Source organism: Chlamydotis macqueenii, chromosome 8 (genome assembly GCF_036417535.1).
Source record: "Chlamydotis macqueenii isolate bChlMac1 chromosome 8, bChlMac1.mat, whole genome shotgun sequence".
Classification (NCBI taxonomy): Eukaryota; Metazoa; Chordata; class Aves; order Otidiformes; family Otididae; genus Chlamydotis; species Chlamydotis macqueenii.
The window spans coordinates 7,083,962-7,111,474 of record NC_141563.1 but is presented as its reverse complement, the minus strand read 5'-3'; the positions used below and the strand labels follow the sequence as shown (position 1 = coordinate 7,111,474).

Sequence of the window (27,513 nt, the reverse complement as noted above, 5' to 3'; positions counted from 1 at the left end):
CATCTTACGTTGCCGCATTTCCATTGCGCCGCGTGACGGGAGACCTGTAAACGCTGCCGGAGCGCGCTGTGTGCTGGGGCCCTATTACGAGACAACAAGAATTTCAATAATGAAGGGTAGCAGAGAGCTGATGTCGCTGTCGCTTTTTTCAGTCAACCGGAAACCAATTATCCCTGGTTGACAGGCCCAATTAAATCATCGGGTAGAGGGACATGCCAGCTATCCTCCCCTAGATTTCGGTAATTGGGGCTTTGTTATGGTCAGACCTGGTGCTGTTTGTGGGGCCACAGGATACAAGTAAGGGCTGTTCTGGTCTCCTTCTCTCTCTTTTCCATAGGCATTCATGGCTTTTTACCCCTAAGAAAAGTAGTTGCATTTTAAATAAAAAATGCTAATCTTTTAATACATATATTCTGTTGTAGTAGGAATCTGAAGGTCATTCTAGCTCTCCAGGTTTAGAGAGAACATAAAGTTAGGACTTCTGCCATGGGTGAAGGCTTTGTACTGATTTATCCTTAAAATCCCAGGTCTTCTATCTGGTGCACTTCTGAGGATATACAGAGTTTTCAACTCATACCACCTGGAAACTTGAGAGCGTGTTTGACGTAGTATTAGACTGATGTACTGAGGGGTTGACTGGTTTGCTGTATGGATTGCTTGGAGCTGAGGAAACAAGGCACTGAGCGTGCCAAGGTCCATTCCTCTTCAGGTTAGGTCTTAGTTGTGGCCCTCAAAGGTCTTGAGGAACGCACTGCTTGTGATGCCAGGAGGAGGTACTGAACGAGCTAGCTCATTTCTAATTACCAAGTTTAAAGCCAACTATGTCAACATGAAGTTCCATGTGAGCTATGTTGTCCAGCATAGCTCCTTTAGGCTATGATGTAATGCAACCCGATTATTTATGCCTGGACACAAATGCCTTGTTGGATTACGTATGAAACAGAAGCGTGTTGCTGGAGAGAGCCATCTCCTGCCTGCTTCCACAATGCAGCTCTGTCGCACGCCACTCCATCCCGTCGAACCACAATTCCTTTGCCAAGTCAGGAAAGACCTTTGCTATACTTACAGCATCTCTCGTCACGCTATCAGAGCCAACTTAGGCTCAGTAATTGTTAGGTAAGAGGAAAAAAAAAAATCACTATTGAGTGCATTTTCAAAACTAAAGTATCATACATAGAAGTTTCTGAATGGGGTAAAAAATTGGAAGGCTGACAATGATGTTTTGTTAGAGAGTTAGTGCATGATGCTGACAAATTACTAGCAGCTTTTAAGCCTTTGTGTCCTGGGATAATGTCCGCTGTGTAATTCTAAGGGCAGCTAGAAGTAAAATGCAGCAGATAGGCCTCCCAGCTCAGTGTTGATCAAGGCTTTGCAGAGCTCTTCTCCTTCCTTTCGTGATGAGCCTTCCTGTGGTTACAGTTGTCAGGCAATCAAAATCCATCTCTGCTAGAGAGGCGGGGTACGTCAAGATGTAGGAGATTAGAATGCTATTCCCTACTTTCCTTAATCACTAGCCGTATAATTTTGAATTATAAAGTTATGTATAATCTACAATACATTTTTTTAATCTTTTATTTTAGATGACACACTATCTGATTTCTTAATTATATTTAAACAGTAATTACAGCATTTTCCCAAGAAAATAAAATTGGATTCTGATATCAAGAACCAGATGACAAGTAAATTAATTATGCTTTGAGGCCACTGTTAAAAACCTGGAGCAAGACAAACTTGCTTCCAGTCAAAAAAGCAGTAGTTAATGTGTGCACTGTGCAAGCACACAACACAGAAGAAAAATGTTTAACCAAAATTTAAAAAAAAAAAAAAAAAGGAAACCCAAACTTAATTCTGCTTTGCTAGTGATGCAATACACATAAACAGGCAGTAAAGAAACTTTGTACAAGAAGTCTCTACAGGAAAGTTATTTAAAAAAAATAACACTAACCAAAATAAAAAAAACATAACAATTAAATGACAACTGAATTAGTAAAATGTCAATATAAATACAACAGCAGGATAATATCTTCTTGTAGTCATTCCAACGTGTAACACTACGAAATAATCCTGTCGCAATCACCTTGTAGCAATGTCTTTGTCAAATTAAAAAAAAATAACAGACAAAGCCAACTTGCTGCCTGGGGTGTCACTGGATCTAAACCCATTTCGGTGATTTTCAGTGCAACGTTATGACCAGTTGTACATAGCTCTCTTGGCACGGCTAGTTATCATCCCAAAATTAACGTTATTTCATTTTAGAAAGATCCATGCTTTTAGAATAAAAAAAATTCCGCTTACACTAGTGCGTTTTATTTGAACCAAGATAGGGAAAAGAGACTTCAAAGTAAATCTGGGAATTAGAATGGTTTCAGCTCCTCTGAGAATATTTTCCTTTTGTCAAACCAAACCGCAGATTGAAATCTTTAATATTTGTTTATTGCCTTGAAAATATTTGATACAAGAAGTGGCTTGGATTAGTTGAAAGGTTTGTTTGGAGGAAGCGTAATTTAGGTTTCAAACTTTTGAAAACACATTAAAATTATTTTACTTATCCAAAGGGAAAAAATATAGCAAGAAGGTTAGACCTTTTAGAATTGTCAAAGTATTTTTTCCATTAACTTTCAAATAAAAGAGGGTTTAAAAAAAAAAAAAAAAAAACAACAACAAAAAAAACCAAACACAAAGCCCTACTCTCTTCCTTCTAAAAGGCTCCAAAAATTCCTGGCCTGCTCCACTTAAAAGACTGGATGGTTAAGAGAGACCCCCATCTGACTTCGTATTCCTGTTCAGTTTTTGGAAAACAGTTCTCACATTTTGGATGGAGAACATTTTATCCATTCTTCAGTAGAAAGATGCTGCCAGAGTCCATTTAATTCACTCCAATTTTATTTAAGAAAAGAGTGAACTGTAGGAGCTGTGTCTTTAGACTACAGTTCATTTCTACGATTTGGCAACATCATGGGCTTCATTTTTGAAAGAGCTCAGTGTTTGCTGTTCTTCAGGCATGTGAGTTGTTCCTGTAGGTTAGCTGAGGACCTGAAGCAGAAGTCCTTCAAAAGTCCCGTGGAGATACTGAGTTTCTCCTTGCTTGGCCACACCAGTGGGTAATGTCCTCGATGCTAAGTGCAACGGAAAGCTAAGAGGAAATCTAACCCTGCACCAGGAGCTCCTGCAACACGTACAGGCTTTCAGGTGGTGGCTGCTGTGAGGACTTCTTGTTGGCTACTGCAAACCCATCTTCTCCCATAGGTCCTTCTGTATGGGACAAACCAGCTTGCTTATAGTCAAGGTACTGAAGATGCAGTTTCTGACAGCAAAATGGTATTTCTCTGGTAGTGGTAACTACCTTAGAAATGGTGGCTTACTCCAGAAACTCAGGGGCTCGGATTTAGAAGCCCGAGTCCCAGAAAACCGTGTTTGGTGAGTGGCGGTGCTGAAGTTCAAATCTGGGTGCTAAGACAAGACCTCTCAGCAGCTGCCCATGCACCATGTTCACCTGGGCTTTCAATGTATTGCAGGAAGTTACTATAAAAATGTCTTATTTTACTTAAAAAAAAAAAGTTTAAAAGTCTTGATAAAAATAGACAGTGCTGTATGAAATTCATCCTATGCAAAATTTAAGATGCAGTTCAGCAAGTGAATTCAGCAACAAACTACCTGGTGATTTAAGGGGTCCTCTGGACACTGACAGAATGTAAAGCCATTACAGTAGCAGTGTCCACTCTTTTCCCCTCTCACATCCAACACGATGCTTAGAGATCAAGCTGTGCCATCTCCATCCAGGAGACGTTTTCTTTTCACGAGCATGGGAATATGGTGACATCATGTCAACCTGTATCTCATCTTCACTGAGGTCAGTATCACTGCTCGTGATTAAAAAAGGTGTGACATATTCTGAATCGACACAAGTTTTGAAGCCAGAATATTTCCTTTTACCTTGTGAAGAATATAATTCAAAATGACAATCTTTCAGGACTGAGTTTGGTACAAAACTGTGGCCTTTAGGAAATGCATTGGCATTAAGATGAACGCTGTCTTAACCAATCCTTAGCAGGAACTTGATATCCCTCTGGGGCACTTGCTGTTACCTATTGTTCCCTTGAACTGTTGTCTAATACTTTAGCACAGAGGCCAAGATTTCCAAGAGGAATTTAGTACTTGCCAGGACTCACACTGGGACACTTCAGAGATGCCTGCAGGGAATTCTTGCTTTGCACTTTCTGGAAGTCAGCTTCCTTCGACTGGAAATCTGCAAATCAAAGAGCTCCAAATCATGAGATGCTTTTCAAAACCTTGTCACAAACAGTCAAGACAATGACTGAATAAAGGAAAAAAAATAATTATAAGATATATTAGAGATCAGGAAAAATTAAGACACTTCTATATTTGCCCATTACAAATATTACTCGTTGATGAGCACGGTGTTTTCCATTTCCGTTGCAAATTGCAGTACCTCAGATTGATTTATCATTGAAAACAAATGTTGCTTGGCCTCACCTGGGAGCACAGCAAGGCAGAACTGGGGAAAGAATTGGTTTCCTGGCCCCTACCTCACTGCTCAGCCTGTGAAACCAAGTTGCCAGCTTTTTCAACACAGGGTGTTTCCGAAGACCAAAATCCAAATAACAGTTTTCAGACCTACTCCTCCTTCCCAGCCGCTCCATACGACTGTAATTATCATCCTGCCCTGTCCCTGGGACAGTCACAGCATCTCCCGGATGCCCAATGTTTATTTACACAGCATGTGTTAAACTCAAGGAACCTTGGTTACTAATCCTGCCTTCCTGACTCTTGCTCTTTCTCCTCTACGCCGTTGCCTGCTGGGGTTGTTGGGTCTGCATTCCTTCTGAAACCACTTAGTGTTGATCAGGTGAAATGATGGAACACACTACCGAGATCTCTTCCAAATACCTTTGAATCTGTGGCTTGCCTATACAATTATCTCCTCTGAAACAGATGGGATTTGAAATTTAGTTCAAATATTCACAGTTTTAGGACTTTCTGGTTTGTTGTATGAATTATCTCACTCTGAAGGCAAGAAAAAAAAGAGAATTAGAAGAGGATCTTTAAGTCTGTTGACTTCTCTGTTCTGCTGAAGTGAAAAGCATAGACGTAAAAAATAAATCTACAACCCGTTTAGCACTTAATATATCAGTGCTTTTGTAAAAACAATATTCGCCTCATTTTGTCAAGCACTCCTGTAACCTTGGCACCCACAGGACGATCATTAGTATAGACAGAAACTTCCTGATTAGACGGTTCATTAGCAGCAAGGTACAGAATACTAATTGCAAATTTTCATCTGCATTGACAAGGCCTGACCTAGCATTCGTCTGTCAGTGGAATTGCTTCCCTGGTGATATCAGCCACACACAATACGGAAAAAAAAAGCCACGTTATTTCGCAGAAATTCATCAAAGATGAGGAAAAGTGAATCATATGCTGTTGAGTTCCGAAGGTCCCGGGGGAATCCTGCCGTACCTTACGAAGTCACTTTGTTTTGCCTACCCAAGTGTAAAATACTCAGGAGAGACTTCACGTGGGAAACCAAACAGCTTAAATTCCTTGCCAGAAATGCAATAATTTGAACATCATGCACCTTCACTAGCACCTGACCACGAGCAAGTACAAGTTGGAAGCAGAGGCCCAGTTATCGCTCCCACCGTTTCTATCATGTCCAGAATTAAATATGCGAGTCAACTTGGCACTTCTGTAATCTCTGGTTAAATTTATACTTGAGGTCAGCAGGTGGAAAACCCTCATTCCTTAGCAGGAAAATAGCTACATGGAGAAGTAAATGTAGCCATAATTTCAAGAAACGTATTACATTTAAGGAAGCAATAGGCTTGGCAGATCTTGCAAAATAATTTTACATTTCCAAATATAGCCCTTTGTAAAACCATTTATAATCTGGCAGAACTGGAAGCTCTGCTGAGCTTCTGGAAGAAAACATTCTGCTTTTAAGTCCTGTCCATCCAGAGGACTGTTCCACCAGCCCTCATTCACATTGGTTTGTCCATTCATAATTACCCAAAGAGCCTCAAACTAAAAAAAAAAAAAAAAACTAAAAAAAAAAAAAAAAAAGCAATCTATGAGCTGTTTCATAAAGAGGGTACAAAATACCATACACAGGAATATGACCTCATCAGGTCCATTGTTCTAGCAAACTCCATCATCCTGAGTTTTCTGTAAATACTTAACAATGTATTTTAACATCCAAAACATGATGTCATATCTGAATGACTTCATGGTCTCGTGCTCCGTAGGTTTTCACAGAATTAAATTTTCCCAATGGTGAACAATGTCACATACTGTGTCCAGCTCTGGAGCCCCCAACATCAGAAGGACGTGGAGCTGTTGAAGAGGGTGCAGAGGAGGCCATGAAGATGATGAGAGGGCTGGAGCAGCTCTGCTGTGAGGGTGAGGACAGGCTGAGAGAGCTGGGGCTGTTCAGCCTGAAGAAGAGGAGGCTCCAGGGAGACCTGAGAGTGGCCTCCCAGTGCCTAAAGGGGGCTGCAGGAAAGGTGGGGAGAGGCTCTTCAGCAGGGCCTGGTGTGACAGGACAAGGGGTAATGGTTTTAAACTGGAAGATGGTAGATTTAGACTTGATACAAGGAAAAAAAAAATTATGCTGAGGGTGGTGGAGCAGTGTCCCAGGCTGCCCAGAGAGGCGGTGGATGCCCCATCCCTGGAAACATTCCAGGCCAGGTTGGCCGGGGCTCTGAGCAACCTGATCTGGTTGGAGATGTCCCTGCTCCTGGCAGGGGGTTGGACTGGGTGGGCTTTGAAGGTCCCTTCCCACCCAAACCATTTTGTGATTCCGTGATACCTATGATGAAATTTGGCAAGAACTTAACAGAAGATACAAACAAGGAGCACTGCTGAATGCAGTGAGTGGGAAGGGACCCTCAGAGGTCTCTAGTCCAACCACCTGCTCAGACCTGGTCCAGTTCAAGCAGGTTGCCCAGGACCTCGTTGGGCTGAATGTTGCCTATCCAAAACCTCTCCAGGCAATAGCGTCTTTAGTTCAGACACTCTTCCACTCTTCCATGAAATCATCCACCTGCTCCTGACTAATTATGAGTGGTTTATTTGCCAGTGAACAAAACCGATTTAATTAAGCTTCAGGTTAGTCAGCAACAAGCACTACGAAAACTCACATCTTCCACTCCCAAGGGAATTTTGCACTTTATATGACTTCTTTAACTGTCCTATTTTCTGTTCATTTTATAGATTAGATTAAAACTACCGTAACATTTGACAGACTGGAAAAGAAATACCAATTACTTAAGAAAATCACCTGTAATTGTAGTTGACCTAGAAGGCAGAGGATGGCATAAAAAAAATTGCACTTTACATTGGAGCAATGTCGAACAATCAAAGCAACCTGCCTAGCAACAAGAGGCGGAAACACAGAATTAATTAGTAATGCTGTCATCTGAAAGTTGAAAATCGTGATTATATCAAGCAACAAAATAAAGTTTATTATAGCTTACCCATAACAGTGCCTGGGTTTATAAGGCGCCAGAAGGCTGGAGTTTGTACTGGGACGGTGGGATCTGAACATAACTTTTGCTTTCTGCCAGCCCAGGCCAAGGCTGGAATATCTGCGAAGAAAGTTCTAATCAACAGATGAGGAACTGGACACCAAGACGCCTTTAGGCAGAGCCTCAGCGCTTCACTGGCAGCTGGGGAAAGGCTCCTCTGAGCACGGGCAGACTCATTGCACTTGTATCAGCCACAGCTGTCTAATGGGGGCTCTGGCTAGAAAGAGAGTCCGTCCTCTGTCCCCCTCCCCTTCTCTGGTCGATCTTACTGAGTCATCTCCTGAATCTGTAAGTGACAGGTTCCTCTACGAGCCGGTCAAAGTTACAACGCAACTCGACAAAGCCCAGAGGACCTGTGCCAGCTCCCAGTGGTTCATGCTTTTTAGCGGTGGCAAAAGCACTTAAATCCAATGTGAACAATAACAACAGAACCAAAACAAACAAAAAGACTGTGGAAGAGAACAGACTAATACCTAACCACAAAAAAGATTGAGAGGAGGGGGTGTTTCATCTTTTCACTTCATGTGCTAACGAGGTAAAGCACAGAAAGAATGCAGTGAGCGGTAAGTGCCTGGTAGCTGATTTTATGCAAAAAAAGCATGAAGTGTTTATACATCAGGAGGAGCGTGACGTAGTGGATGCTGAGTAGAAGATAGCATGCGGTGTACTTCAGAAGGTTAAACGAGCGCTGAGCCGTATGCGCTGTGCGGTGGCAGCCAGACAGAGCGTTCACCGCACACTTCGGAAAGCCGGGAAAAGACTCCAGTCCAGCTGGCAGCCAAATCTGCGCCGGGTTTGAAAAATCACTCGGACCCGCCAAAGTGGAATCCTCACCAGCGCAAGTCAACGGCTGCGGGTTCGCGATGAGGGGCACGGGCAGCGATGGCTTGTAGGGGCTTGGGTGCCTTGGGTCTTTCTTTACTTTCAGCGAGGAGGAGAAATCCGTGAGGATCAGCACCAGCCCCTTGGACAAGTGACAGCTCAGCGAAGGGGGTCCTATCAAGATGAATATGGCTCATTCCCGAATTAACTCCCTGCTCATCTTCTACCTCAGTTTTTTGCTGCTCGTCCATTTAAAAAGTAAGATTTGCGCTTTTTTTTATTGTTCTGACGTGTCCTCTGGGTAGACAGCTAGACGTGCGCTTCTAGCAGGAAGCTTGTGTTGTCAGAAGGCTTTAAAAATTTGATGGAGATGCCAAAAAGATTTGGTCCATGAAAATAAGTTGTATGAACTCGTTGCAAGAGAGCTTTCATGCTTAAACTACCTTTTTTATTTTATTTTTTTTTTTAAGCGAAGAGTGAAAGCATTTTTAATACCTTACTTCACATACTGGAATTACAGCAATAAAATGTTCCATTACAACTGTGCCTATACTTTAAAGCCGGCATTTTGATATCATTCATCCAGTAAATTTAAACCGATCTGATTAAAATCTAGACTGATTTATCCTTTGCTAATGCTGTTCACGTCATGTATTTTAGTAGCACCCATTGCTTTATTTTAATAAGCATTTTTAATTACAACCTCTAGAGAAATCAGTTATTAAGAAACTGTGATGTTTTTGGTGTTCTAAATATCTCCATTATGAGCGAGTATTAAAGTCCAACTATTTTTGTAGAGAAAAATATTCTTGGCAAACTTCCACAGAAACAGAAGCGTGCAAAATACTGGAAGTCACAGTGGGTTTCCTCGGTAATTTTGTCAGATGGTTGTGGGTAAATACAAGCCGAGGAGGCTAAATGGCCTCAGCTGGTGAGGCTGATAAATGCATTTGAAGAGCAGTAGCTCTTGAACATGTTTAAAATGAAGACAGGCAGGGTGTGTGTCTGCCTGATTTGTGTCTGGTGAATGTGCATCACAATAAGACAAAGCTTGGAGCAGCTGCCATGAAACAAGAAGACTTGGCATTAGCGTCCGGTGTTGTGTAATCTGGGTCACCTTCTGTTGCTGCATCACTCAAATTGTTACTTGGACAGCCCAGCATGAATTAAATACCGAAAAGCAAACAGATGTAGTTGGATCAACCAGCTCTAAAAAAAAAAAAAAAAAAAACCCCTAAAAAAACCCAACCAACCAACCAAAAAAAAAAAACCACCACCAACCAAAACCCCAGCCACTTTTAAGATATAGAAAAAACTACAGAAAGTCACAGAAACAGTGTTTTATCCTAGTATTTTTCTTCCCTAGGGACGTACTGGTGTGAATCAGGGAAGCCAGAATATTCTCTCTCAATTAACTCTCAACAGGACATATCCTGAAAAAAAAAATTTAAAAAAGAATGGATCTTCCACTTTCAAAAAACAGTTTTTAAGTTCTGTATCCAGTAAGATGAACAATCAGAAAGTCTCCGAGACAGAGGCTGTTATCTCATTAAAAGAAAGTAACAGGAATGGTGTTAGTTAAGAAAACTTCATTTATACGTGAGGCGGGCAAATTAGAAGAAAAGATAAAAGCTTTGGGAAGGGGAATAAAAAGTTAAGTGCTTATAAAATTAAAAAGGTCCCATTAAAAACACCATGCATAAAGAAAACATTGCTAGCCTGTAAAGAAGAAAAAAGCCCCCACAAGAATCAGTTAGAAAAAAAAGATAAACACAAGTTTTGGCTTTGACCTTGAGTGATCCCTGCTTAACGCAGGATGCTAAAGGAGAGACAAGCAGTTATGTGTCACCTTGTGGCTTTTCCACAGCACAGCTGGCTAGGATGACGTTTCAGATGTGGCACGAGCTCTCTCATACAGGCTGGGGCCGTCTGGCCGGTCTCAAGCAAGAGGCTTTTCCGTCGCGGAGGGGTCTCCTCCTCAGGTAGGTTTGTGGCTCTTATAAACCGATGGGATCCAAAGTGGCACCCAGGATGGAGCAGCTACAGTGGGAGCCAGGCTGTAGGGACGTATCTTTATCTATCGACGCAGTGTGTTTAATGGTCCTTATCGTTATTTTCTCTCAAGAAAGTTCTTACACCGTTTGAAACTGCTGACAAGTCCTGTTAATAAACACACAACCGTGAACAGATAAAACAGAAGCAGAAGAATTGACTGCAAGTACTTCCCCACTTAAAAATTAAAGCTCAGAAAGACCAGGATAGAAAAGCTGAGGATAAACCAGAACAGAGATGATTTCTGATATTTATAAAATATCAGCCATTATATTTTAAAAAGCAATTTACTGGGCTTGTCTTCCTCTGAAGGGATCTAGTCTTATGTCCTGCTTAACATCTTCCTTCTAATTATTCAGTCAAAGCAAATTGGGGAATACATCATAATTAGAAGCCAAGTCTTCCTAAAAACGTAACTTTCAGCTCATCCATTTTTCTGAGGTGAACAGTGATACGCATAGATTGAGAGCTGTCCCGCTCAGATAGTCGGTGTTTTAGTAAGAGTGGCAGGGAAATTACAGCATTTTCCAGCAATGTTGTTACATGAAAACAAAATAGTCTAATGTAGCATAAAATTAATATGTTGGACTAGAAAGAAATATAAACAGAGTTGTTCAACCTTATTGAAATAATTGCGTGCCCTCTAATTTGCAAAATAGCTCGTGTGTTCTGTGGAATGAGATATTTATTATCATGAGATACTATTCTCTAATTCCTGTACAACACCAAGTGTTGAATAGGCGGTAAAGTTTAACAAAAGTCTTCTGTCTGCACATAAAGCTTCTGTAAAGTTGAAGACTAAAGCATTAAAGAATGTAGTCCTGTCACTTGTGCTTCCTTTTTAACCCTCAGGATAAGTGAAAATGGTATTTTATATTTGTTATCACTCGTAACAATACTTAATATCAAACTGTACAGCAGCAGGGATTTCAAACTGCAAATCACAGCCTTCCTAAAACCATAACAACGTTTTAAATTATTATTCCAATCGTACAAAGTGCTTTGGGAAAGATCCATTGTAATTCATGTAGTTTACTGGAGCCCCAACTGATGCACGAGGCTGTCAGGTCCAACACCTACACCAATACGGGTGCTCAGAAATACAGGTGCTCGGGTGAAAAAAAAAAAAAAAAAAAAAAGAGCAAGTGTAGTTCCATCCCTGCAAAGTTATGTTTAATGACTCCGCGACCTTGCAGCAGAGCTGAAAAAAAAAATTACTATTTACTTCATAATAGTGCCCCTAAATGCTCATAAATTACTATTTACTTCATAATAGTGCCCCTAAATGCTCATAAATTAAGAATGGAACTTAAATGGGGATTGCTGTTAATGTGAGAAAAATATCAGAGCTTTACTTGAACCCCTTTTCTGCTCCTCTGAGATATTGGCACTGTGCAATTCTTCCCCATGGACAAGATGCTTTAATTCCCTGCAACTATTCCTATTACTTACGGAACTTCTAATTACTGCTTAATTACTGTGTTAGTAATAAAGCTCTACTTATAAAAGAGATTTGTGGTTTTGCTCAGGCTGCTCATTCCTCACGCACACTCAGATGATGCAAGTGGCTTTCCAGCAAAGCATTGTTACGATGCGCGTTTGATGAGTTCCTAGCAGATGAGTCTTCTTCAGCAGACCCTCATTAGCCCGTCGTGGAGTGCGGCGCCTGTCAGAGCTGCAATCAGCAACGTCTGAGCACAAGCATCAGGAGCCCTGAGCTTTCCCTCTGTTCTAGCTGTCATACTTTGCATCTGTATAATAAAAAAATGAAATGTCTTTCAGCCTGGAGAAGAGGCAGCTCCTGGGAGACCTTAGAGTGGTCTTCCAGTACCTCGGGGGGCTACAGGGAAGATGGGGAGAGACTTCAGCAGGGCCTGTTGTGACAGGACAAGGGGTAATGGTTTCAAAATAGAGGGAGGTAGATTTAGATCGGATATTAGGAAAAATTTTTTACACTGAGGGTGGTGGAGCACTGGAACAAGTTGCCCAGAGAGGCAGTGGATGTCCCATCCCTGGAAACGTTCCAGGCCAGGTTGGCCGGGGCTGTGAGCAACCTGATCTGGTTGGAGATGTCCCTGCTCCTGGCAGGGGGGTTGGACTGGGTGGGCTTTAACGGGCCCTTCCAACCCAAACAGTTCTGTGATTCTATGTTTGCCATCATCTTAAGTGAGTTTTAAGCAACATCATGTTGACCCAGTTGTAAGGGTGTTGGGGCGTGGTTTGGGTTTGCAGGGGTTGTTTTGTTTTTTTTTTTTCTTTTTGTTTTTTTTTTTCCTTCCCTTTTCATTTATGTATTTTATTATGGATAACTTCTCCATCTCTGGAATCAGAAAAAAATCCTAAGAAAGTAAAGTACTAACCCTATAATTTTTTAAACAAGGCAATAACTTCTGCAAGATGGATCCATTTGCATTAAAAGCTTCCCAACCACACCTGTATTTAAGCCTTTCTATTAGAATTCTTACAAGGCATCCTTAAGGTGCTACACCTACCATTCCAGTACCTGAGCAATTCTACCAGGTTACAGACAACTCTGCTTTGTAAAATGGGAACTGTTGACTGTTAAATATTTCCCCACGTCCTGTATGAGTCATCCAGAAATTACAATGCAAGAAATCAGCATCCTTGAAAATTTAGCCCTTGAATGGCATTGTTTTTGGCAATCCAGGATAAACCACTGGATGATGCATTGACAGTCAAGGAATAGAAAGGGAATTGCGTAGCAGAAGCACTGATCCGTCTCTATAAGCCGGTGGTGTTGGTGGCTAGTGATCTATTAGGAAAGAGTCTGATGGGAAAGGAAGGAGGTTGGGCAAATGGGTGTTTATCCCTCACGCCTGACTAGCTGCGCAAAGCTCGCACGGATCTTGAAACGCTGATATATTGTGGGGCATCAGGGACGATGTACTGGAGAAGCCAATGCTGGAACGTTGTAGCGCGTTGCACAAGCAGAGGACATAAACCTCATGTTTTCATATATACACAAACCTTTCAAAGGTACCTCCATCCAAAGTTTACAATTATATCTAGTATCCACAGTGGGTTTTTCTTCCCCGCCTTGGGTTACTTTTGATGAACTGGACAGCTAGGGAGTCCTCTCCCAGAGCAACTCCCTACACCCTTTCCTGTCTGCAGGAGGAAAGTTGGGGAAAAATAGCACTGTTTTTAGAATGCTCAAATCTTGGTGGCCAAATTAAGGACTTCCCTGTTGAAAAGCTGTATGGAAAGGCAAGTATTTTGCTGTTACGTGTTGACAGGAATTTGACATGTAAGGCACGGGAGAGCGATCAATCCATTGTTCAGTACTGGCGATATCCACTTTTGCGTGCTGCCGTGAGAGAGGCAGGCAGTTAGGAAAATGCTGAAAAGGGACAGCAAAAATAGGAAGGCATTTAGAAAAATGTGACCTATGAGAAAGGGTCATGGGAAGAGGAGCCTGAGGAGGGACATGATTACAGTCTTATCTACATGAAAAGAGAACGGCAATCAAGGAAGATGATGAGATCGGTTGCTCCCTGTGATCTTTGAAAGGGCAGGTTCTCCAAAATAATAGATTCCACATGTGGCGGGGAAGATTGAAGTGAACTTTCCCAATCAAAGGATGATTAAACCTCTATATCAAAGCTTTTTAACAAACAGGTTCGATAAATATCCGCCAGAGGATGTCTAGACTGCCATTTCACAGCTGGTGTTACACAGGTGAGGGGCGGTCAGCACCGCCTTGGGGTGATCTGTGAAGATTTTGGGTGATGGAGCCTCAGAGAAGCACTACCTGCCCCAAGGACTGTGGTGGCACTGAGGCTCTGGGGCCAGGCAAGCGATGGCCTAATAACGGCCTGATAGTAACAAGTGATGCAACACTGGAACCTACTGCCCCAGAACAAATATCAGGAAATTCTACGAAGGTCTTAAGTGGCCTTTCTGGGCATGCTGTGACAATTCATTATTAATGGTGTTCTAGGAGTCTTCATTTAAGGGAAGTTTAACATTTTGGTTTTATGCTAAGAACTTATTTCTAAACCACTAAGATTTAAAAAAAACCAAACAAACCCAAACAACAACAACAAAAAAAACCCTATATATCCTGCCAACTACCAGGCAATAAAAACATAGGCATTAGTCCGTTTTCCTCAGCTTCTGACACGCAGCGCATAGAAATTATTCTCTGATAAAGAAGCTAGAGAAATATCAGTCTGAGTGCCTTTGATCCTGCCTAAAGGGCTTTGTAGCCAAAGACCTCTCAAGGATACTTCTACTTTTGGGGTTTTTTTAATAATTCAGATCTCAGCATTAAGAAAATAATTTAGACAATGCCTCGATCTCTAGGCAACCTTGAGTATTCCCTTTGCTCTTTGTGGCAACCCAGAAAGGAAAAAAGGGTCCTGATCTTTACATTTTCTAAGCCTAATTGACTCATCAGGAGTCAGAGAGTAGGCTGCAAGTAGATAAATGATGCATATTATTTTCTAGATTGATATTACAGATTAATTGGTTGGTTTTAGAGATTGACATGTTCCATCAGTTCCCACTGCACTTTGTTTCCTCAGCCTTTCACAGTGCCGTAACGTATGAAACCCCTCTCACACCAGCAAATAGCAAAAATAAATAAAGAAATCCAACCCAGATAAACCTTTTTGCGATGAGATTCTTATGTTTGCTTTGTATTGATTATATCTTATTCACCCATGAAATGGGTCAACGGAAAATTGCTTCCGTCTTTTGACAAGTACGCCCATTGACAACGCGTCTCCGCGGGCAGCCCGACACGCGGTGACACACAGGCAACCCTGACACGTGGTGACACACAGGCAACCCCGCGCAGCTGCCGCCCAAGCTCTGAAGGACTCCTCCGGGCCGCGCAAAACGCGTCCCCTTCTCCGGGCGTCAACAAAGCAAGGCTGCCGTCGCCGCCGCAACTTCAGGGTTTAGGGCAGCTTCTGCCTGCCTGCAATCTTCTCGGCGGGGACAGAGATCAAAATATTGCTAGGGCTAAATATTTCTGTGGGTAGAAAAAGGACACGGGCTGCTAACCCGTTGCGTACGGCGTCCCTGCTCCTGAGGATCAGGGCGCTTGCCTGGTGCATCCTTCTGTGCTGGGAAGTTCTGTGCTCAAGTAATTGTGGCCTGGGTGGATGCTCAGGGGGAGACAAACTCCTTGCATCTTTTTACTGCTCATGTTTGCCTGGCCAAGGCTGAGCAGACTGGAATCCTGCTCCCTTACCCTTTCCTCGAATAGTGGGACAGACAAGGCATCTTTAATGGCATTAGTCAGGGAATCTGCAGGCAGGATGCCTTCCTTCAAAGTGCCTTTGCTCACAGCTGTGGGCAAACCAACCAACCTGCATCCCCTGACCTGCGTACCCGTGGACACCATGGCCTGACATTTCCTTTGCTGACAGTTTCGGAGAGGTATCGCTACGTTCCGGTATTGCGGGACTACCGAAGGCTGGCTGCCCCCTGAAGCAGTTAGGCCCAAGGCTGCTCTAATTTGCGTTCCGAGTGCCAGTGGAGCTGTAGGAGCAGATGAACGGCCACGTGCGTTGGTCACACTCTTGCCTTGACAGTTCCCCTTCTCCCTCGTCGGGGTTTCTAACGGGGATGGTACTGAGCAGTTGATTAGCTCTTTGCTCCAGGAGGGGGGCCCCAGCTCTCAGTTTGACTACAAGACATTTCTTCCTTTCTTTGAACGCGACCTGGAGGACTTTGAAAGCAACATAATTTGACAAGATGCCGAAGAAAGGACTTTTTGAGACAGGCAGTCATCAGTCTGCAGGGATCCAAGCAGCTGCAATTTAAGTAACCTGCACTGATGAATTGCTCGCGACAGGGAATCCAAAACTCTCGCTGCAATAATCTGTCCTTGAAAAGGCATCTGTGTATGGCAGTGCCTTCAGAAGTGTTTTGCTAAGCTTTGTGGCAATTTGTAGGTACTTAAGCTGCGGTACTGCTCCCACTACGGCTAACTGTCCGTGAATTTGAACATAGTCAAGCATCCGCGCAGCTGGAAGAAGAGATCAGGCCCTGTTATTAGCAAAAAGCCTGCAGTGTCGCTCACCAGCTGAATGGCACCTGGATCAGAGCTGGCTCAAAGCACACACAAAGGACTTCTGCCTGCACCCACCTATTTCCACAGGCATCTTTCCAGGTTCTCTCTCTCTCTCGAATGCAAGCTCAAATCTGCTGGTGATCCCATTTTGGTGGGGTGGAAGAGTAAACCGGAGCTGACAGTTACATAGACGGTTCTGGAAGCGTTGATGATGGGCCACATGAGATGCAATGCAATTGCGATGGCTGAGATGCCAAGTCTACAGGCCACGTGGTGTGCAGTTCATCTTTGAGTCTGCTGACTCCAAAGGCTTCAAGAAGGGCAAAAAACCACTGCTGAGGTCTGATAAAATGTAAAGGAGTCCTAACTGCCTTTGGTCTTCTCCAGCTGTCCCTTAACTTCCTTTGATAGCCTCATGGATGAGGTACAGAGAGAGAAGGTACTGGTCTTATAAGATAAGCAGAGGCTGTGTAACAAAAGAAATAAGCAATGGTAGCAAGAGCAGCCAGAGAATGACACCAATATATCAGAGATTATATCAGAGCTATTGATTGGGAGGAAGATGTTTAGAGCTCTTTCTGTCCCTGTTCAATCTAGAAAGTACAAGTTAAAAATGTTGAAAGATTCACTTTGATGCCTACCTTAAAATGCAGGAACATATGAAGAGAAGTCTTTGTGGGAATGATAACCCAAGCCTCTTTGATCACTGTCCGCATGCACATTTGGAGCGGTATATATCATGACAGCAGAACACAAAGAGGTGCCTCTACAAGGCAACTGCAAAAAAGGAAATATCTGGCCAACACTTTGTAGGACCAGTTCAGTCTTTCTAGCTAAACCCATCTCTTCTCTCACATTAAACACAGTCGACATGCATAATTCTTCATTCGCTACTAATGGTACTGAACATTTTGCAAGCCTCAGTCCATGTAAAAACACCCTCTGCTTGATATAAGAGGAACGATCTGTTCTGTTCTCTCTCGAGTACATCTTACATGTCTAATTCAATTTAGTCTAACATCTCCCCATTTGGGAGCTCACGCAAAAGCGCAAGAAGAGTAAGGTGACTAAAATCAATTGCTGTTTTCACATTTGAAAGGCTGCTTCCGAAGAACGCTGGATTTCCTGAGGAACAAGTAGATGAGCCAGAACTTCCACTGCTGTCCGTGGTAGAGAAGTGACAAGACTGAGAGGCGTTTAGGGGCAAAACTTTCATGGGATTAAACAGGAGGAGGAAGAATTGGCACCAAACACCTCTAAAGAATCTGGATAGAAGTCTTTCCAGCAAACAGACCGACATAATAATCTGACAAGCGATGGAAAGAAGTAGGGAAGGAAGAAGATACAGTTCTGTGCACGTAATAGAACAAAAGCACTTCTGCTTCTACATAGCCCTTCTACTACAGCCTAAAAGCCATAAATACTCCTTCAGATGCTGTGCTTTGGGTAAGCACCTGCCAGTTCATAGACTCATATGGGCACTTTCTGCTCCCGCAGGTCTCCGTAAGCTGTAAGTTCTCACTGCCCAGTGACTGAGGAAAATACCTTACGCTGGATCTGCTGTGTCCCCACCCAACCTTCATCCCCAAGCTGACAATGGTTCTGCTGAGTTAAGGGGTACTTAAGTTGTAGGTACTTCCGACATCCCACTAGTAGCATTCAGCAGAGTTCATCTCAGGTTTATTTACTCTGGTTTAACTTTGTGAATCCCCTGCTTTCAGAGAAGATGTTCCTGTGCTGTGTCCAGTCAGGAAATTTGTGGTTGTGATAAAGAGCGGTTTCTTTTCAAGCAGGTAGAGAACAATGCCTTTTTGAGATACTTGAGGTGTATCAGAAGTAGGACTACATTCTTTAATCTTAATTAGATAATTTAATTGCTGGCAACAGTGACCTCTGCTCAGTATATCCTAGCTCTCAAGTTAAACTTTGAGAGAACTGCATTCTTCATTGCTACTAAGAGCAAATGGAGACTGTTATTACACTTTACAGGGATTTTTTTTTTTGTGTAACAGATAAACAGCAATCAGAAATGCATTTGCATCCTGAACTGCTTCATTTCTTCTTTGGGCTAGCGTAGAAATACGTTGTTCTAGAGGAAACCCATACAATGACTTGCCAACGCTATTTAGTTGTTTTTCAGTTTCAGACATGCTGCGTCAACTTTTCTACAGACAGGGGAACCCTCTCCTTACTTTTATTAATATAATTGTAAACATTCAGACAGCTGAGAGACCGATTTTCCTGTCCTCTTTTAACCCTGCACATCTTTTAAGCTGTAGCTCTGAATCAGACTGAAGAATTCCAGGTCTTCATGGGTGACTGCTTCTTTTCTGCAGAAGCATGACCGCATGTGGTTATGCATGCTTACAGTAAACCCGGCTTCCCGGAAAGAAGGGGTTTTTATGAAACCATTATGGAAAGTTCTGGGAAGTGTCAATATAAATATAGCCCCATATGAACTGTACGTGGGTCCCTTGTTCATCCTTCTGAGCAGGTGTCTCCTCTTTGCAGAGGATCCAGAAAATATACACTGCAGGGCTGAATTAAATACGCGCTGGAGTTCTGTACTGAGGTGGGAGCAGGATGGATGCAATTAGGTGACGCTCCAGACTGCTGCCACCATCACGGTGTGCTGCAAGAAGAGGTTGTGGCACCCAAGAAAATATCTTGGAATTACAAACACTCCACTTCCCTGCAGATGGCTGGCATATCTTTCTATAGCAACCTATACTATTTAGAAAGAGGAAAAAACCCAGTATTTTTTAATCCATTTCTTTGACTTTCTCAAAAGCGTGCTTGCTACAAATTAATATGGCAGAAGCTTAAATCAGAATGGTGCCCTATGGATAGGGTATTAGGGACTAGTCTAGAAGATAATATGGGACAAGAGTCCGGAAGGAAAGGCATCTTCGCAAATTGCTTCTTCAATTCCATCTCTAAGTCCAAGTTGTCACCCTGACATGTTCATAGTGCAGTAACTTGAATATCTCCACTTTATTTCCTCTCTCTTGCTCAGCTCATGGTGACAATGGTTTTATCACTGAAATATTTTCTCTACGGAGCACTCCAAGTACTGACAGCTCTTTTCTCTTTCCCTCCTTCACACTGCCACCCTTCTCTATTTGCCTTGACGCAGTCTTCACGTTGCCTTAGCATTGTTCTGACAGTTATGAACACTCAATCACTGCACCAAACAGCCGTGACAATGCAGAGGAGAAAAAGGAAAAGCGTTACGGAAATTGTTAAGGAGCTGTGAAAGATTACAGACCAGTGAAAACAAGATCTTGCTTTTTCAAAACTATATTCCTAGTGAGTTTTTAAGAAGTGCTTTATAAAAACTTCAGCCAAGGCTGGCAAAAGCCGTCTCAAAGAAGTCAGTTGGTAGTTATGGATTCTGTACCTGAAGTTCAGTGTTCCTAAGTGGCAACCCCTCTTACTGCTGCGAGTTTGGGTCCTTTACAAGAGCTGCTTCAGCTCACCTCCTGGGGAGCAGGGCATGCAGGATTACTGTGAAACGCAGTCTCCGAGAACTCTCCAGCTACGCTTTCTCCTAAGCACACTGTTCAAACCGAGATCCCTTTCGGAGGCAGCCAGGAGAGAAAGGTGGCAGAGGGGGAAGAATAGCGCAGCAGGTTAGCTGGCACGTTACGTCTCTTCGCTGATAATAAAGTAGAATTTCATTTTGTTGGGGCATAACTTAGAAGAGAATAGCCTAGAAAGAGAGCATCACCCCTGAGCACACAATCCAACAAATGCCAAGTATCACAGTAGCGGGCAAAAAACCCAGCATGAGTTGGGTAAGTTTAGTCACTGTTAAGTGTTCCTTTGGTTGAATTAAACTTTCGAGCAACTTCCTAACTGTTTGGGATAGTAGGGATACTCTGAAGCACTTAAAGACCATGCACGTACTTGACAAGTTAAGCTTTGTGATTCAACAATTTGTCAAAATTAGTACTGGTTTGAGTAGGAATTCTGATCATTAGGAAGCATGTGGGAGGTTTGGGTATTTTATGTTTGTTTGTTTGGGCTTTTTTCCCCCCAGAAAAGAAACCCTGGCATACGTATAATTTTGATACTAATCCAAGTTCTCAGTCCTTACAAGAAAAACCTAGGTAATACAGAAATTCCTCTAAAAAACTACCTTATGTTACACTTGCATGCATCCACATCTTACCTGAATCGTAAGCACATCTGTTACAAAGCAGAAGGGAGCTCATCAGCAGGGCAGGCTCCATCACTCTGCACGCGACATACAGCATTCCCTGCAGACCAGCCGAGCTGTAGCTCTCCAGGAGGAGCATGTCCTTCTCTGGTCCATTACTGCAGCTTGCTTTCTTCTCCCTGAGTTAATTAAGGGGGGAGGAGAGTCTGAAGCTTGTTCCCTTTGCAACAGAGCCCCAGGCTTTTCTCAGAAACCCTGGGCACAGCAGGGCGGGTGGCCAGGCATCAAACCTGTCCCCATGGACCATAGGCACTTCACCAGTATGGTCCAAACTGTGGGATAAGCCTGGCAGCAGGCACCCAGAGCTAGAAGATAACAGCAGTCATGTCCCCTCCCCTACCCCATCAGCTCCCGGAGCGGCTGGAGGTGCTAATTTGTAATTTGCTGATATACCCTCCACCTGGCCCTGCATATCCACCCCATCAGGAACTCGACCCACCTTGCTGGGGGACTAAACATCCTGCTTTCCCAGGTGTAATCCATGAATGCAATCATGGAAAAGACAGCAGTTCCTGCATGTCTCTCTAACATGTATATTTAAGATTGCAGAGTGATGAAAATGTTAGCAAAAGCTTCAGAACTCTCAGAAAGAAAGCTCTCTCCGTTGATGAATGCAATTTGTTGATGACAAGAATGAGTCAACACATTTAATAATGAGCACAGGATGCTAAGAGTAAACGGAGCACGCACGTATACTAACTGGTGCTCATCAGGTTAATTTTGTGGCTCATTTCTTATGTTAAATTGTGATGACTGAAGCACAGGTAAGACAAAAACAGAACAGAGGCAAAATTAGCCTAAAGAACTATCAGCAGAAAAATATGCTTCCATTTATCCAGAGAGAAAATTCAGCTTTCAATTCATCTGCCTGGCATCACTTGACGAGCATTGGCTGGATGCAGTTAAGGAAAATGGCACAAGGGAGAGGGCTTCACGCAAGTGCAGCCACTTTAGAACCACAGACTATAATCCATGTCTAAATGCTGTACTGGATGGTGGTCCTCCGCCTGCCCTGGCAAGCGGAATGACAAACATTTTGGCAATTCCTTCCTATGCTGTTATCCCTACAAGCTCCCGTGGTTATAAATGGAATAATATTTGCTACGGTAGGCTACCATGGTCAAGTCACTACCAAAGTGTCTTGAAAAGGCACCACAGCCGAACCTCTAATTAAATAAGATATTTTGTTCCTTTTAAATGAGGCACTCTTTGAGGAGTACAGTAACAGTGCCTTGTTCTGTTCAAGGCCATCTATAATTAATAACCCCAACGATCAAAGGAAACGTGATCCTAAGAGAAGATTGCTTGTGAGAATCCCCAGGTATTAAGTACTGAGAATTACTTCCCAATCTGCTCTCCAGTCTCTTGGCACAGATCCCTTTGGGATCACAAAACAAGCCCATCTGGAAAAAAATGCTCCCAGCAAGATACTTGCTAGGTATTTATCACGTATTTATTATTGTCATCAAAGCTTCCTTAATTTTTCCCTCTCTAGACCTTTGTTATTACACAGATGCCATTTATTTATGTAACAGATTTTTACGCAGAGCAGGGTCAGGGTGCTGCCCTGTAATGTGCTCTGTACTGGTACATCTGGACTGGTATCACTGTGAGAAAGATCCCTTCCCCCAAAATAGGGTATTCTTTCTGGTTTTTCGTCATGGTATGGCACTGAAGTTTCTCAAAAGCTTCTCGATGTCAAGCTGTGGAAGCTTTAGTTTTCTCCTCTTGCTTGCTCATCTTACCTCCCAGTCCCCCAGCCATTAGGGAAGTGGATCCCGAGATCCACTCAGGAGAAGATTTATTGTCCCCTGGGTCATTTTGGCATGACTCCGGAGCATCCGTGGTACCCCGTGGAGCTGGTGCCGCAAGTGACCGCGTGTCCTGGGGCTACAATTCCCGCAGGCTCGCTTCCCGGCCACACAAAGTCACTGCAGCTTCCCATTGCTGCCCTGTAAATCCAAGCTTGCTTTGGATCAGGCGTCAGAGGAGGAGAAGAAGAGTGCACAGAAAAAAAAAAATCTAAGGCAGGGAACTAGGAAAATAAGGAGGGTCAGGGATTTGGATCTGCCTCTTACATAAAAGGAGGAAATAAAGAGTGTTAACAGGGAAAGAATTAAAAAAACCCTCCAAGAACTGACACGACTGTACTGATTGCTTCTGGCTGGTGTTTATTTATCCACAGCTTTAAATTCTGTATCATTTTACTGACAAAAGTCTTACTGCTCTAATTTTGATGAAGGCTTGCTGGATACCTCATCATTTATAGCAAATATTGAATGCTCTGGTTGCAGGTGTGTTTATTATAAAACACACCACCCCGTTAGGCTTCGACAAACAATTTGCCTTTTAGCGGTGTTCCTCTAATCAGAGAGGCTGATTACGTAGGCTGTTGCCTAGGGAAGGCCCCTGGGCGTACCCTGGTGAATATTCTGGTTTTGCTTTACTCCTACAATTAATCCCTCAGCAAGGGAAGGGAAGCTGGGAGCTGAGGGTGACAGCGGGGCAGCGGCCGTACCTCAGAGAGAGCTGAGCGGGGCGGGCGGCTGGGGTTTACCCGCAGCCCAGCGATTGCCCGGCCAGTCTGCAGCGATGCTGCAGGACAGGAGCAGCTCTGATTCGGGATAAAAGACCAGTATGGCATCCTGCTTTTCTGGGAGGAAAGGCTCCCGACACGTTGAGTTCGAACAGAGACTTCAGTGTCGCAGGGACGTAAGTTGCCTTAGAGACAACTTTGGCTATTAGGGATGCGTTATCACGTTACTGAACTGAGCATTTGCTAAAGGTCCCCAAAATCCGGCGTCAAAATGGGTTTGTGAACAAATTATAGCTCAAAAGCTTTTTTTTCCCCCCTGCTATTGTTATGTAAGAGACAAGGAAGGAAAATTGTCACCTCAGTAGAATGGACTGGTGTGACACATACAGCCTTGAACCCTCTGAGAAAACCGAGTGACTCAGCCAGACAAGTGCCGTGACATAAAAATGTGCCAGGGCTGATGCGAGCAGGAGGTCTCCGAGCCCCGTCTGGCTGGGCAGTGTCGCCAGCTCAGCGCGCTTTGCTGTCATCGCCTCTACGCAGGCTGGTCACCGTGTTCTGCCGCACCCTGAAAGGCAGCCAGACGAGCTGCACAGATAACCAGGCGACAGAGCCAGCTCCTTGTCTGAACTGAATGGTGAATGTCAAACCAAGGACTTGCTCTGTAGATACCCGTAGAGTAAGAATTCTGATTTTCCTAGCAATCTCCAAAAATTCATTAATATCTCATAGAAATAGTTTCTGTTGTCCCACAAGCTCAGTTCAGTCCAAGTTCTCATACGACAGAGAATACAACATGACCTGCAGCTGCTCTTTCTCTTGGCTTTTGTCGTTCTTTCATTTGATTATGCCGTGTGGCTGTCAGGTGCAGTGGAGTTCTGGCATGTGGGTTGGACTGGATGGCCTTTAAACATCCCTTCCAACCCAAACCATTCCATGATTCTATGATTCTATTCACAGTACAGCATCCTTCTACTGGGCCTGTGACCAATTTTTATCTCCATGAGGTCAGTGAGGGCAGCTTGTGCAGGTCGTGATCACGTCACGGTCACCAATCTCCGTGTGATGGCCTTGGCCCTGTTGGCAGCTGCTCGCAGCGCAGGAGCTCAGCAGGGGACCAAACAAAATTTGGTTGTGCCAGTTCCCCCCGTTAGACCAGCCTGTACCGAAATACAAGAGCTGCGTCTCTAAATCCTTGTTGGTAATTAGCTCACATGGAGCTGACTGTGGGTGATTTCTATTGAAAAGAATTCCTTAAATAACAGAAAGGGCTGGAAGGTGAGCTCCTCTACAAAGTTCACGCTGGAAAAGAATGACCTTGCTTTCTCCACACTCACCACACATCGTAGCCACGCTGAGGCTTTTTTATGATTGCTGTGGCATTTAAACCACAGTGCACTGTACTTCCAGCAACGTGATGCTGATCTGCCACAGGGTTGGTTACTTTTTTAAAGTCTGGGGAGACAGAAGCAGCAGCATCGTGATGTTGATAAGAGAGTACCGTCACGTAGCATGAAACTGAAACCGTGTGAGAGAAGGACTGAGCCTTCCTCAGGCCTGGAGGGCCAGCGTGCGCTCCAGGGATGGCTGTGGGTATTGGCGCGATGCCAGTCTAAAGCTGGGGCTGATTGTGCTCTTCTGCTGCATTTTGTTGGCTTCAGCAACATTTAGCTCTCAGCTGCGTTGCTGAGAACCTACTGGAGGCCATCTCCACATCTGCACGCATCAGGATGCAGCTTTGCACCCCATGTTACAGGTTGGTACGATGCGTTTCTGACAAGTGGGGCTTTAAGCCTGTCCAATTTTCACTCACAGAAAGCAATCGCATTTGGGTCAGTGTTACACAGTCCAGACTCCAGAGAAGCTGTGAGACCTCGTGTCTCCTGAGGTGAGATTTCGCCTCTGGGATAGGCAACAGCTCCTTTGCTCCCTGTTTTCCACTCTTTGGAATTCTAACAGAACCAGGAGCAACTGGATTTCACCCAAACGCACAGCTTTATGCTGTGTTACTCCCTCTGTGCTCCTGAAAATCCCTCCATTGATGCGGAGAAGAAGGGAGACCATGCTTTGGTCTTTCTGCAACCCTTTTCGGCTCTGGCACCATTTCCCTCATTATTTTGCTTCCACCTTGCGTGTTTTAGCCTTCTTTAGTGTAGCTGCGGCGAGCAATACGGGATAACATTTTGAAGTATAAGACAATTCACACCGCTAAATAAACCAACTAGGTTCTCTCTTTTTATTTCTGCAAAACTTGAGAGAGATCCTTACACACATGCCTCTCTAGCCTGAATTACGTGCTGAGGACATTCCCAGCGTTAATGAAGCCCTAAGAGCAGCGCAGGCAGGAAAGGTATTGATCGAATCCTTGGGACAAGGACATCTAACCTGCAGAATCACCAAATCTTTTCTATGAGCCATCAAGTTTATTACCTAAATAGAATTGCTTCAGATTTTTGAGCACAATGAATTTTCCACGTTCTTCACCTTGGAAGAGCTGACAAAAAGGCAAACTCGAAGCTGGCTCCCAGGTTCCCACCACCATGGCTCGCAGTTGTTGCTCACCAGCCTGTTTGTCTCCTGTGTCCGTGCGTGTAGGAATCCTCTTCTGTAGGATCGAGAATAAATTCTGCTGTGTGAATTCAACTGAAAAGAAACCTGATCACTTCTAAAGGGAGAAGAAACACCTCATTATGCTCATGTCTTTACTCTTCTGCAGGCTTAGAAACTCTTGTGTTCACATTAGAAACCAGTCTGTGTGCACTGCTGATAGCACCATGCCTTCATGTCCAGTTGAACCAGAAATCCTCCAAATTCAATCTGTAGGAGCCCTGTTGAGCTCCTGGGCCTGGTTCTCCTGTTCCCAGCACAGCACACCTCACCGCGGTGCGATGAAACTGTCACGGCGTGGCTGCTTTGTAGGAAAGGCCGACAAATTGTTGCTGTGTTGGGTATAATTGCTCTGTGCTGCTGTAAGGACTCCTGCTGCTGCTGAAGGGCTTGTAGGGTAAGGAACTCTGGGATGGCACAAACGGGAAAAGACAGCGGAGGAAAATGACAGCAAACAGGAACGGCCTCCGTTCCTGGGGAGCAGTGGCAAATGAGCATGAGCTTGCAGAAGTGTTTGGAGAAGAGTGACAGAATTATGGAACGGTTTGGGTGAGAAGGGACCTTCAAAGCCCACCCAGTCCAACCCCCTGCAAGGAGCAGGGACATCTCCAACCGGATCAGGTTGCTCAGAGCCCCGGCCAACCTGGCCTGGAATGTTTCCAGGGATGGGGCATCCACCACCTCTCTGGGCAACCTGGGACACTGCTCCACCACCCTCAGTGTAAAACATTTCTTCCTTATGTCCAGTCTGAATCTATCTCCCTCTATTTTGAAACCATCACCCCTTGTCCTGTCACACCAGGCCCTGCTGAAGAGTCTCTCCCCACCTTTCCTGCAGCCCCCTTTAGGCACTGGAAGACCACTCTCAGGTCTCCCTGGAGCCTTCTCTTCTCCAGGCTGAACAGCCCCAGCTCTCTCAGCCTGGCCTCACAGCAGAGGTGCTCCAGCCCTCTGATCATCTGTGTGATGGACACACTGATGTAATAACCAGTTCTGTAATTTGAATCACAAGTAGTTTTAATCTTAAAGTGTTTCCTGATCAATGTGTCAAAACTGTAATGCTATTCAGTTGTTCCTCTGATGTTAATATATAGTACTCCTGCTTCAGAAAATATGTTGTTAGTTTACTTTACTTCTTTTTTGCTGATACAAATGCACTTGAAAACAAAATTGGCTTTTTTATAGAAATGGAATATCTTGTGCAACCGCCTTTTTTCTTTTCTGCCTGTGTGCGGTGGTGGTTACTATGGTAATAACAGTGATTCAAGATTTAAAGCCTGAAAGTGGTTTCTATAACAACACGCTAGGATGTTTTGGACACACAACTGAAGTTAAAGATGCAGGATTAACCCTTTACGACCAGAAAAATTTGTAGACACAAGGATGAACGCTTGCTCGTTTGGCAGAAGTTTGTTCATACGTTCTCACGGTGTGCTTTTTCATTGACCAGATTGAGTAGTAATTCCAGCTGTGGATAGAGCAGGTCAGGCCCTGGGACTCATGCTTTCCTCCCGGGTGAAGTTTGCAGAGGAGAAATGGCACCACAGTACCTGTAAGCTGCTCGTTACGTTAAATAATTAAGACAGTAGGGAAATGTATTGGGAGATGGGGTAAAATAGCCTTAGTGCAACGTCTGGAAAAATTGAACTGGTCTATTCACAGAGAATCTCGGTGGAAAAACTAT

General features: G+C 43.8%; 1 protein-coding gene and 1 long non-coding RNA gene across 2 annotated transcripts in view; one reads left to right on the top strand and one right to left on the bottom strand.

Annotated features, from left to right (window-relative positions):
- Positions 1–3,895: 3,895 nt before the first annotated feature.
- LOC147599911 (uncharacterized) lies at positions 3,896–26,751 on the bottom strand. The gene is made up of 6 exons (XR_015259189.1): positions 26,657–26,751; positions 20,639–20,805; positions 10,216–10,526; positions 7,494–7,604; positions 4,985–5,025; positions 3,896–4,246 (listed from the first exon to the last, which is right to left on the bottom strand). It is a non-coding gene; the product is annotated as an uncharacterized LOC147599911 (long non-coding RNA).
- Positions 8,549–27,513, top strand: part of CRB1 (crumbs cell polarity complex component 1) — a 93,340-nt gene continuing 74,375 nt past the window's right edge. Inside the window, exon 1 of the mRNA XM_086753303.1 lies at positions 8,549–8,624. Within this exon, the coding sequence (XP_086609429.1) occupies positions 8,549–8,624 (76 nt within the window). The remainder of the gene's footprint in view (positions 8,625–27,513) is intronic.